This window comes from Lingula anatina, chromosome 8 (genome assembly GCF_051362555.1).
Source record: "Lingula anatina isolate TDL-2025a chromosome 8, LinAna3.0, whole genome shotgun sequence".
Classification (NCBI taxonomy): Eukaryota; Metazoa; Brachiopoda; class Lingulata; order Lingulida; family Lingulidae; genus Lingula; species Lingula anatina.
In genome coordinates this window covers 1,570,403-1,583,087 of record NC_141774.1, presented here as the reverse complement: position 1 = coordinate 1,583,087, position 12,685 = coordinate 1,570,403, and the positions used below count along the sequence as shown (strand labels likewise).

General features: G+C 35.5%; 3 protein-coding genes across 4 annotated transcripts; 2 read left to right on the top strand and 1 right to left on the bottom strand.

The window, feature by feature from the left end:
- Position 1: 1 nt before the first annotated feature.
- LOC106173356 (tRNA-splicing endonuclease subunit Sen34) lies at positions 2 to 3,716 on the top strand. Its single transcript, XM_013554467.3, has 6 exons — positions 2 to 184; positions 645 to 782; positions 1,335 to 1,435; positions 1,745 to 1,967; positions 2,307 to 2,465; positions 2,878 to 3,716. Exons 1-6 carry the CDS (start codon positions 121 to 123, stop codon positions 3,063 to 3,065), a joined length of 873 nt encoding a protein of 290 aa, XP_013409921.2. The 5' UTR covers positions 2 to 120; the 3' UTR covers positions 3,066 to 3,716.
- On the bottom strand, positions 3,651 to 7,997 carry LOC106173355 (uncharacterized). The gene is made up of 5 exons (XM_013554466.3): positions 7,857 to 7,997; positions 5,876 to 7,155; positions 5,440 to 5,554; positions 5,006 to 5,167; positions 3,651 to 4,624 (listed from the first exon to the last, which is right to left on the bottom strand). The coding sequence occupies exons 2-5, from the start codon at positions 7,153 to 7,155 to the stop codon at positions 4,379 to 4,381; spliced, it is 1,803 nt and encodes a 600-aa protein (XP_013409920.2). The 5' UTR covers positions 7,857 to 7,997; the 3' UTR covers positions 3,651 to 4,378.
- On the top strand, positions 7,990 to 12,339 carry LOC106173357 (DNA-directed RNA polymerases I, II, and III subunit RPABC4-like). 2 transcript variants are annotated; one of them, XM_086994233.1, is made up of 4 exons: positions 7,990 to 8,092; positions 8,671 to 8,736; positions 11,534 to 11,626; positions 11,979 to 12,339. In XM_086994233.1, exons 2-4 carry the CDS (start codon positions 8,673 to 8,675, stop codon positions 11,999 to 12,001), a joined length of 180 nt encoding a protein of 59 aa, XP_086850359.1. In that variant the 5' UTR covers positions 7,990 to 8,092; positions 8,671 to 8,672; the 3' UTR covers positions 12,002 to 12,339. The 2 variants fall into 2 exon arrangements, 1 of the variants encoding a protein (XP_086850359.1); XR_015330825.1 differs by lacking the exons at positions 11,534 to 11,626; positions 11,979 to 12,339 and adding exons at positions 9,189 to 9,284; positions 10,044 to 10,523 and having other exon boundaries at positions 8,016 to 8,092.
- Positions 12,340 to 12,685: the final 346 nt, after the last annotated feature.

Here is a 12,685-nt window from a genome sequence, read left to right as displayed (position 1 = left end):
CCTCCACACACATCCTGGTATTTTCAATATGTCAGCGCCCTGTTGAAGATGCCGGTTAAACAGATTTAGGGAGTAAAACAATTCTGATTCATATGCTGGATGGGCTATAACTAGTTTGTTATGGCAGCTGAGCCTGTTAAGATTTCTTTAGTTTCTAACAAGCCCTTTATTTGGAATGCAGAAGGTTTGTTATGTGTATTTTCTGTCTCTCGCCATGTCGATATTAACTTAACGTTACGATACGATTCAGTACAGTTTTAAGTAGTATCAGTGATGGCATGTTATTTCTCGACAGCTGTGCTCTTTTTACTGGTCATTCAGTCGGAGTAACTGCTCGTGACAAAATTGCCCCTTTATCTGTTTCATTGAGGTTCATTCCTTCACTCATTTCATGCGGTTTCAAGATCGAAAATATTTAAGAAATGGGGAGGGGGCTTCTCACCGCATCCGTAATTGCTGTCTGGCAGAGAAAATTAGTTAAATGTACAGTTCAAAGAAGTCTTTAATTAGATCTGAGACTTAGGATCTTGGTTTCTTATTATTCAGATGCTTGTTGTATGATGATGTACAGTTTAAACTTTAAACAAGTCCATAAATCCATAATTACATCAAAAATTAAAGATGTACATGTAATTCTGCTTTAGATGCATGTATAGTCCGTGAGAAGTACCGTATAGTAGGTGCTCTAGCAGGCTGTCTGTCCAGGGCTCCCAGACAGAACATACAGCTAGGTCTGCCTCTACAGCTCATGCCAGAGGAGGCCACACTGCTGCTGCAGGAAGGTAGGCGTGGGCAGAAATTTCCTGGAAAACGCTTTTCTTTCAATTCTACTTATGTAACTGCTCTTTGTACACGAGGTTTATGCCTACTTGGTTTTATAACTATTGTTGGCATTTCAGAAATTATGTCCCCTAAAGCTATATATATTTAAGAGTTGGCAATCACACTTGCTGTTGACAATGTCCACTAAGGCCACAGCTATATATTCTACTTAACATAAGTTAAGAGTTGGCAGTGCTGTTGGACATTGTTGTCAATGTCTGCAACATTCCATTCAAGCTTTCACTGTAACACGTCCAAATTGTCCTTTATTTTAATTACTTCAACTGTGGGATTATCAGTTTAAATTTACATCTTGCAGCGTATAGTTTCTGCATTCATATTCATTTTTATCAGAGGAGGACTTGTAAAAAATTTCATGTAATTATACACCGGATAATAGGTATTTAATATAGCTGTCTTACATATTTAGACAGAAGCAAGAATAGAATGCTTTAACATTTTATCTTAGTGTTTATTGATACTAATTCATATAATGGCTCCTGCCCTCTCAGGTTATGCTCAGCTTGTAAACAGTGACCAGAACGCCAAGCTACCATCACCAGAACAAGTGGACAGGTTCCAGAAGATGAGGGAGGAAAGTTTTAAACAACAGGTCTGATTAGATTAATAAATATGTACACATGATTTAAATATGCTTCAGATTTGAAAAAAGTTGTTTCTGAAAATATTTCAATAAAGATAGTCTTTCAGCATATTCACAATGAATATAATGAATATAAATTTTGCAAATGATAATTAACTGGCTATTGCTAATATGAGAACTCATCTACTGAAAAAACAGTGCAAGTTAGATATTTATTTGAATTCAGTTAACACTGATTAATAATATATATATGAAAGCATCTTAACCAGATTTGATTGAAATTTTATAGCTTTTTCTAGTTTATTCTCTACAATCCAGGCAGAAATAGGCATAGCAGAAAGAAAGCTGATCGTCCAGAGAAGACTTGACCAGATAAAAGAGGGAAGAAAAGCAAAACGGAAGCAGAGACTAGAGAAGAAGAAAGCCAAGGGTCAGGAAATAGATGAGGGAGAACTGAAGAGGGATGAAGACAAACTAGATGTTGAAGATATACAGATCACCCCTATGGGCCAGGAACATGCATTGGTGCAGATATTCACAGGTGATTATATTGCAGCCAAGTATAAATGATAAATGACATTAAGCAGATTCTAAAGCTTATTTACTTGCATAAGATTTAGTTCTTATTGATGTATTTTATACTGTATAGGTCTTTCAGTTTTTTTTTTTTTTTTTTTTTTTTTTTTTTTTTTTTTTTTTTTGTTGTTGTTGCTGTTGTTAAGAAACCCAAGATTTAATTGAATATTTAAAAGTTTACTTCTGATCATGAATTAAGTTTAAAATTAATGATAAATATGTGCATATAGCACTAGAATAGTTTTCAACTGAGTAAAAAACTTTTTATGCTAGTCTTAAATTTTGTTTTATATCCTATCTCCAGAAACTCCCTGGGTTGAGGAAGTTGAGACAGACGTCAGCTGGGATTTCCCATCAACAGAGGAGGAGAGGGTGAGATACAGGGTGTTCCGTGACCTCTGGAGGAAAGGTCACAGCCTGACCTGTGGCGGGAAATTTGGTGGAGATTTCTTGGTGTATCCAGGTAAGGGAAGTGTGTGATAAACACGTGTGGTTAGATTGGAACTGAATGAGACTGTGAATATTGGGCCAACTTCCATCATCCAGCAACCAGTTAGTTTTAAGATATGAAACATGGGTGGGCTTCATGGAGTCCGCACATGACAAAAGGCAGTTGACCAGAAATTTTAACAAATAGTGATAAGGTTCATGTGCCCTCCAGAGAAAATAAGTTATGAAGTGAATTTTCATTATCTGTCCAAAGATCAAACTTACAGTGAAAATCTATCACCCAAATAAATGCAGTTTAAATTGAACTTTTAATTGAAAAGTGATTTCCAGTGTATTCTTTCTGCCACTTTGCAATATTTTAATATTTTAAATTATTAAAACTACATAAAATAACATTATATCTGAATATTATCTTCCTTTCCAAGGAGACCCCAGTAGATTCCACTCGTTCTACATAGCTGTTTGTCTCCTCCATCATCAGACAATGTCCGCCGAGAAAGTCGTGGCAATGGCGCGTCTGGGCTCCACGGTGAAGAAGACAGTCGTCTTGTGTTCTGTAGACGATGACGATGAATTGACTTACACTTCTTTACAGTGGACAGGAATTAGTTGATTAACGACTGACAAATAGATTTGTAATCCAAAGAGGAAATTTATTTATAAAAGTACATTTTTTGCTATGTTCAATTGCGTAATATAGTGGAATGACAAAAGGGAGTCACCTGAAAAATTACCCTATGAAAGGGGGCCGTAGCGATAGTCCGAAGGTTCAATAGTCCGAAGGTTCATTGGTCCGAATGTTCACTATAGAACCTTCGGACCAATGAACCTTTGATTAAAAAATCGATAAAAATGTTACCACTTTTCGGACCAATGAACCTTCGGACCAATGAACCTTCGGACTATCGAGACACCCCCTATGAAAGTATGACCATGTCTGAAACCCATCTAGCCACATGACAGTTATTGAAAATTGGGCTAAATTAGGACCACAGAATCCCCACGTAAGCATTGGAGCACCCAATCCCAGATTGGACTAATTTGCTTAACGTCAGGACTAAGTAAGATATTTTCCAGTGTACAAAACATCTACCCCTGCAACAAGTGGGCATTACTTAGTGAAAGATATTATTACTGATGACTATTTGGTCTGCTTAGTTCATTGGTAACCACAGGGCAGGGAAGAAACTGAACAAGATTTTTATGATGTATAAAACGTTAATTTTTATTAGGTCAGTAAATGAAGTTCTTAAAGAAAATCAAATTATTTTTATATCATTTTCATGTCATACATTTAAGATTAAACTGTAAATATTTTTATAAAGAAATAAAAGTATGTACATAGGTTTAAACTATAAAACTATTCTTGCTGTCTAAAATAATTAAAAATAAATAAAATCAAATCCCACATGCAAAGAGGATTTTTACGTGCTTGGGGCAGAAAAAAATATCCCCACATCAATGAACACAAATCTGGAAGTATCTCGTCAGTTTTGCAAAAATTATGCCATTTTAAATCTTGGACAAACAGTTTCCAGGTGATCTGACATTAAATAAGTGTTTCTAGCGTTTGACTTTGCGTTAAGCTCAACAATTCATCTCTCACTCACTTCTCACACACATGTTCACAAACAAATGTCACAGTATGAAGAATGTACTAAATGGATGTTTAGGCCTTTGTCTGGCAGGATTGTTCTAACTACAAGACTTATTCATGAACAAGGCAAAACAAAACTGATTTGTCTGCAATTGTTACATCTAACCCTAAAAATAAAACTACATAAATAATACAAAAATAAGTGCGACATAATTTTCTATATTGATAAAACAGCTGCTTCGGATGACACAAATGACACAAGTCACAGATAACATAAGCACCATATTTGTCACGAAGCACCTAGCAAAAAAAAAAAAAAAAAAAAGGCATCACAACCTCCTGAGATTTTTTTTACTTTTCTTACTTCCCACCGCTGAAGCTGCCTTCGATTTCTTTGGGGAAACCATACTGCAGTTTTGTGCTGCATGGTAATTGTTAAAACACTTCGTGCAGAAGTCGTAGCTACACCCCTGTCGTGTGCATGTTGCTCGTTCCTCGGCTGGACTTAGGCGAGATGGACTTTGGCATTTCGGACACTTGCGCAGACTTTCGCCCCACAGAAGTTTTTTGCCTTCCTAAAGAGAAAAAATAACAGCAACCTCAAAATGTGTTAGAAAAGTGCAATTTCACCAGTCATAAAGGAAAACAAAACAACGCTATTTAATTAGAACCAAAAATTTCAGGTACAATTCATCCCATTTTCTAGTTTTTTTTTCTCTTTCTTTTTTTTATTTTCTTTTATTTCTCCCCCCCCTTTTTTTTGTTATAAAAGCCATGTAATCTAGACAGTTATACATGCCATCTTAGCACAATCCTGTCAAAATGGTTTCCAAACCATGAAGCGCTGTTATTACTAATTATTACAGAGGTAAGCTGTTAGTAGCACGTCTGATACCAAGATAGTTTGAACCAGCTTAACCAGGACCTCAGCTGAAGCATTAACTCCACACAAGTACCTGGAAGAACTGCTGATGCCTGGACATCTCTGGAGTCTCTTTTACAGGGCTTGGTGGCTTTCCCGTCACCTGAACCCGTCCAAGAGGCTCCGCGCCTTCAGTGACTTGCCGCCTGCTGCTGCTAGAGTTTTTACGCGGACTGAGGTCTTTGAGGACATTTTCCTGAAAGGAGACAGATCTTGATGAGTCTTTGCAAACTGGTTTTAAAATAATTTGGGAACATTTTTTTTCTTAAATATCAGTGGCCAAAATGGAAAGGTTTTACATCCCCTAAATGGGCCCTTTAATCTGCAACCTACAGTCAGAGTGCCATAACTTAACCTAAATGTTTTTTTGTGACATTTTCTTGTCACTCCCACCTATCATTGTGGAAGTAAAATGACACGATCAGGCACAATAACTGTGGAGGGTAACAATGATTCTAGAATGCTTACTGCTCCGAGTCTGATTCTCTTGGCTCTCAGATGCTTCATGTACTGGACTCTCCTAGCTTGAGCCTTAGGGTGAGACTCACAAATCTGCCTCCACTCATTGCTTACAAGGCACATCCTGATGTAAAATATTGAAGCAGTGCTGATTATTAAATTCGTTTTAATACTCAATTATTTTTATATTTCTGTAGACAAAATTTACTTTTTTTGCCAGACACAAAGATTTTTAACAAGTACTATAAATCCAACACCCTGATTTGTGATGTATCTGGTTAGTGCTTGTCTACTAACTTTACTTATTACAGTATAGTAATGTTTTGTCGAGTTCTCTGAGACTCAACCTTTAGACAAACTGTTAAAAAGTAATTTAGGATTTTTTAAAGGTCAACTAGATGTTTGCCTATAGAGACCTCGAGTGCTACCATGCCCTGACACTCACCTGCAGAGGTCAGCACCCTCCATGTAACCAAGGATGGTGGACACGCAGCTAATGTTACGAATGTGCAGCTCCCACATGACGTCCACGCTCTGTAGACCCATCTTCCGACCAATCAGACGGTCTGGCTCACCAGGAATTAGGTTACCTTGGGTCAGCATCTCCCAAATGTCTTCTTTCTGTGGCATTAAAGTTCTGCATGATGTCAGAGAACCTTGTTTTGTCTGAGGGGTTTTGTGAAGCAGCAGCGGTGTTGCTTCACAAGTGTTCTTGTTTCCAGGCCGGCTTGATTGAGTTTGAGGTGAAAAACCCCGGTCATGATCTGACCTATCACTTTTCTTGTCACAGTCAAAAAGAACTCTTTTGTGGGGTTCAGAATCGTGATCTTTCACATTTTGGCAAGAATGAAGTTGTTGGCAATGATTACTTGTAGAATCTGATTGATTTATGTCAGAATCACAAATTTCAGTAGTCGTGTTTGGGGCACTAGCTTTGCAACAGTTCAAATGATTTTCCGGGTAGCTTCCTTGTCTAGTCTCAATATTTGTCTCACTTGAAACGTTCCTAGCAACCAAATTATCACCAAGGCTATGGCTAAATTTGTGGTGCTGGAAGTAAGTCCTGTTGCTAATTTCCTGTGCTTCAGTTTTATCGGTGAGGAGATCAGGCGTGTGATCCACCTCAGAACTTGAATCCATCGTCTCATTGCCTGAGTCTCTACGAAGTCTGTAGTGTAAGAGAGTCATCCTAGATGGCGTTGGCTTTCCACGCACTGATATGTTGAGTGGGGAGGCAGAAAACATTTTGTCAGCATGACATAAAGGTTTGATTTCTGTATGACCCACAATTCTTTGCTCCTGTAAAGATGTCGACAATTCTGTGCCGGGAGACGCTAAATCCACGCACATATTTTCTACACTAGAGGGCGTTGTTGAGCAGCCTGAGTCTATGCCAGAGTCAGTGTACGTTAACCGAGGCTGAGATGCTTTAGGAAAGAGACACGCCGTCACGTTAAGATCAAACACGCCACTCTCATCACCGGGGGAGGCAGAAGGCGGACATTTTGTTCGAGATGGGAATGGAGTGCTTGTGCTCCCACTCCTGGTTTTCAGGCTCTCAAAGTTCACCCTCAGGCTGTCAGAGTCTGCAAGCATGCCACTGTTTAAGCCTGGTTTTGTGGTCAAGTGATGCGGCTGTTGTGGCGTTTTGAAAATATCTTTGACTTCCTGCACAGAGATCTCAGGGATCCTGGAGACGCCATGATCTCCACTTACACCTGACATCTGGAAATGTGAAATTATGGTTTGGTGAAAACGTTCTTATCAAAGCACTGATTGAAATATAAGAGATGCACAAGTGGTTCATTTAAACATAATCAGTTATTTTTATGCTTTCCCCTCACCCTTTCATTATGTGAATTCATTCATTCCCACAAAAAGCTGAAAGTTCCAAAAAGATAAATTTTCTATTTATTTATTTAATTCATAATAATTATTACTATTGAGGGAGGGGGCGGGGTTACAGAAAAAGTGCTAAGTAATTTTTTTTTAATTATCTTTCAACTTTTCAAAAAATAATTTAAGTTATTTGTCTCATTAAATCTCCAAATGATTATAACTAATAGGTAGATCTATTTTTCCCTTTTATTTTTGATATTTTTTAAGAATAATAATAAACAATTAGAATATTTCACAAATTACTTTATCCTGATTCATAAAAATTACGTCCCTATAGCTTAATACTTTCAAAAATTTACGTATCTTCAGACGAGAGGACTACAAAACAGAACCTTTTGAATTTATAAAGTGGATTCCAGTTGAACCATACAAGAGCTAGTTACATGTTACGTGGCTCGCGTACCATTGCACAAAAACACCCGGCTAATAGGCGGGGAGCTTGGTGTTATTTAAGTAAAAAATTACCTATTTTAATGGAGAAAATGGAAAGATATATTAATGAATGATATAGAAAGTTAAAGTCTCACCTTGCCTATTCTTCAGACTGCAATCCGAGTTCAGCGATCACTTTTATGGAGAATATTTTCCTGCAACACTGTTCAGTTTTCAAATGATAAATTTTAAACTCTCGCGCTTGGTTCGATGCGTTGACCAATCAAATCGCTGCATTTGCCAAAGTCTCGCGGTATTCTCGTCCAATGTTTCCGTCTGTCTGTTCCGTCGCCAGCACGCAAAATTTACCATCGTTTGCAAAACGAACGAGGTAAGAGAGAAATTGACGTTTCCCCCACTCAATTTGCTGTTAAAATGGCCAGATTTGTATTTTATGAATTTTATCAACAATTTTTTTCAAGATCTGCTGATAAGGTGGAGAAAGACTACTTAGGTAGTAGGTAACCGCGACATCATTGTCTGTCAATGTATTTCACTAGTGTAGCTGTAATTGTTTTTAAGAATAAAGCGTCGTCTTGACATTGACAACGCTTCTCAGTCCCGTAGTAGCACTGACAATGAGATCAGGATTTTTAACTTTCAAGTCTAGCACTCTTATTTACTATTTATGTTAATGAGTGAGTTAGAAAGAGAGATCGGATTAATATATTCGGCTGAAGTGTGCGCTTGGCTTCCTTCCTCGGCTAGTTCATAATATATCAACAATTACAAAATTTTATGCTTGCCTCCTTATTCTGTCTTTACAGCTTCACAGCTTACCAAGAGTCAGCAAATGTTGAAAGTCTACAGTAAAAGTCTTATGTTTATTGTAAATATAGGTCTTTGTTGTACATGTACATGAATCTTGGGATTAAAAGACATTTTAAATATTTTATTGCATATTTTCAGAGATGGATCAAAAGCCAGATACAGCACAGCCAGTGAAACAGCAGCCCATGATTTACATTTGTGGAGGTGGGGGTCTTGTACATTGTCAAGGAACTCCATAATTTTATTTAATTATATGATAATATTACTTTAGTTCAAAATTTAAGCTACACAGGACAATCCAATTACAATTTATAACCCTTTAGGGTATATTGTATTATTATCAGTATAGTATAAGCATAAACACAACAATAAAGTAACACAAAGATATATATACTAATGTACAAATCATTATCAAGATCACAAACATGGTCTCCATGTGTAGTGTGAAGGTCTTAGGGTTGATGGATGCATGCACCTACTAGTACATGGGTCTTATCTCAAGAAAAAACAAAGTTTAGAGGTGTCATCAATTCTAAAAACATTGCATGCTCAGATAATAAGCGTTCCTCAGATAAATGCCCTTTGATCTTTCCTGTCTCCTCCCAACTGCAACTGAATCATATTCCTGACATGTGTGTGTCATCTGCTCTTGCCAGTTCCCGCGATGAGGTATACTGTGAAATCAATTAAGGGTACTACCGACCAGTTTTTTAATTTATGCTCCAGCCTAAAGATTGTGGAGTGTAACTAAGGTAAGTCTTTTTACTAATTGAAATTTATAGAAATAGTAAAGCAAGATTAGAAGCATGGAATATACAAAAAAAAAACAAACGTTTTTGCAATTTAGATAAATTACTTTGAAATTATTAACAAATTTTGATGCTTAAAATTTAGCAGTTAACTTCTTAGCACTTTGACCAATGTATTAAATGTTCTCTTATGAGGTACTGGGTATAACCCTTGCAATATGTCTTCATTGACCACATTTAACATTGTATCTATCAGTATTAATAAATAATATTCATGTCATCTTTAACTGTGTTCTCTTGGAAGAGCTAGAAAAATTAAATGAACATGCAAAATGTAATTCCTGTTTGATATTATAAATGATAGATTTAACCTTTTTAGGGAGCATTTTTTTCTTGCAAAATCATAACCATAACATAATGCAAGATGTTTTTAAGACCTGTCATAAACTGGATAACTCTTCTTGATTATTTTTCTTTTCTTTTTATAAAATTTCGTATCTTAAATTTTTATTAAGGTTGTTACAGTTTGTGGCAAAATGGAGTCTAAATGTGGAATAGTGTTATATTAACTTTTTGCAAGCCCTGTCCCTTTTTTAGCATTGGGCAGTTACTTTGAACTAGTTCAGACTGTAACTGTCGAACAGTTGATTTATATAATAAAGAACAGTGACAGATTAAATGTATTTCATTGCATTATTTCATAATGTCCTACTGTATAGTCCATTTTGTTATTATTATTATTATTATTTTTTTAACTTTTAGGTTTTCCTCTCTTTGTCCTACCATGGCATAAACAAGCTGGAAGAAAATACCCTTTCTTGTGGTATGGGAGAAAAAAGATTTGCCAACACAAACTGTTCAAGTATCTTGGAATGTATTATGTTCCACCACATGACCTTTGAAAGGTTTTCAAGTCAACATTATGACCTCATAGTGTCTACACATGTTATGGGTGGAAATCAACAAGAATGGGTTTTACATTGTGAAATTATCAAATCCATAATGCAAACTGGATCAGAGCACAGAACAGCAGACTAAGTTGGAAGTCATCATATTTGTTATGACATATATTCTTTTAGAACATTCATGCAATTTTTAATAAATCTCAACTACATGTACCTCTATTTACTTATTACATTAGACATTAAGTAGCATTGTATTACCTCATAGGTGTAAATTTATCATATGTATTTAGTTTTACTCTTCTACTCTATAGTAATAAAGGGAAAGATTTATGCATAAGTACCAGCAACAAGACATTTTATTATGAAGTTGACTAAAAAATTATAATGATAATAATATATGAAATATACATATATAGTGAAGAATAAAAAATGCATTTTAAACCTTTCAAAGTTAAACGTCTTGTGTACACACACCTTTTCTCTGAGAAAAAAATTAATGGAAGTTCTTTAGATATATAAGTAATAATGCACATGTCAAATTTAACCTATATCTCCCCTATATTTAATGCTAATCAAAATGAAGCTCTATAGGGACAGCACAGGGATCTAAATATCTTTGCATGTGCAAAAAGTGCACTTTTTGAAATGAAAAAATTCTTGCTACTAGCACTGAGTAATTTCACTATCATTAAGTGTTTTAATGCCTTCACTTGGTGACTATAAACGGAATTCAAATATGACTTTTCATGAAATGTCTTGTCTGTTTTTGCAAACCTCTCCCTCACTAAGAGAACAATGTCAGAAGAGACGAGAACACAAACACTTTGTAGACTTCCAAAAATCACGTAATCATTTATTCACTTCATTCTCTTTTTATACAGCATTCCATAATTTGCGCCATAAATCTTGTTTCTAAAACACTGGCAAATACATACAAATATTTGGTGTCATTTTGCCTTGACATATCATTTCCTCAAAACAATTTCAGTACCTTGCTGATTCAATCAAAAAGGTATTGATTCAACATTAACACAGACAGCTGAACACTTGCGTCATTTCTCTTCTAAAAAAAAATAAGGAATCTTTCCATGGTGTTATAGCATGCTGGAGTAGCACTAGCTTTTTGCTTAGCCATATCACTTCTTTTTCATCAATTTTTTTCTCCAAATGATTTTTATTCGACTAGGGCAAGTCAAATCAACCCTATTTTGTTTACCTGATGAAAGTCAGTTTTAGGATTTGGCTAGATTGGCAATTGAGAATGCTACCCCAGTCATGTTTCACATTATCTATACCTAGAGCTTATGATGGTGTCCTCTCACTTTTAAATAATCTTCTCCATTTCAGAATGTCATCATGAAAATGAGATCCGCGCGCGGGACCCCATCCGCTGCCGGGAGTGTGGATACAGGATCATGTACAAGAAGAGAACCAAAAGAAGTATCCTTTTTTGACCAAAAAAAAACAAACTTTTTTTATGTCAGTCTGCATAATTAGGCACTAGTTCATCTAAAAAGACACAGGGCTGGTTCTTAAAACAAAATCATATATGTATAATGCTAGTCAACTTTTAGGTAATTTATTTCAGGATAAATTTTTTTAAGGGACATAAAATTACAGTTTATTCTATTGATTGATATTACTCTTGGGTTATATGAGGAATGTCCTTTTCTTAATACGCACATTTGTTTTAAATTCAGAGAATATTTATTATTGAAGTGAACTGATTGTCAATGAAAATCTCTCCTCAGATGTTTTATGAATGTTTTGTTTTCCTTAACTGCTATCACAGTGGTTGTATTTGATGCTCGATGACATTTTCATCAAGACAACAACAGAGACTTTGTACAGATTTTCTTTAAACAGGAACTCTCTTAAGCAGGTATTAACCAAGAGAGAGACAAAAATCTTGAGATATTTTCATGGCTGTGACAAACACTGGTTAATAAGAATGGCATGTTCTTGTTGAAACAGGACTGTATCAAATATGGGGAGAAGAGGGCATTTTGTTGAATAGTTGCTTCTGTGTCGACCGAAAGGAAAACATGATATTTGCATCGATCTGAACTATAGAATGTGACAGTTAACATTTTATGTAAAAGTAAAAATGTTAGAATGCCCCAAGTTTCCCCCCAATAAAGTTCAACAGACCATTTGATCTTTCCAGTTTTCATTTTTTTTTTATAAATAAATGATTATATAATGAAATTGCTATTAAATGTTTATTTTATATTACCTTTTTTACAGCATTTCTATTTGGAAAAATATAAAGTTTGAAAAGATACTTGCAGGTCCAATATTGTATGAAACAACACAAATTACATAACTGCCAGTAAATGACAAAAATGTACAAATTGTATTGTATAAGGTTGATGTTCCATGAAGTTTTATTAACATCCAAAACCTTTTCAAATACACAGAACAAGTTAATTTGGCAACACTGAAAAATAAATTGTTCATGAAAAGGTCTTTTTGCTTTAAATAGAGATACAGAAGCTT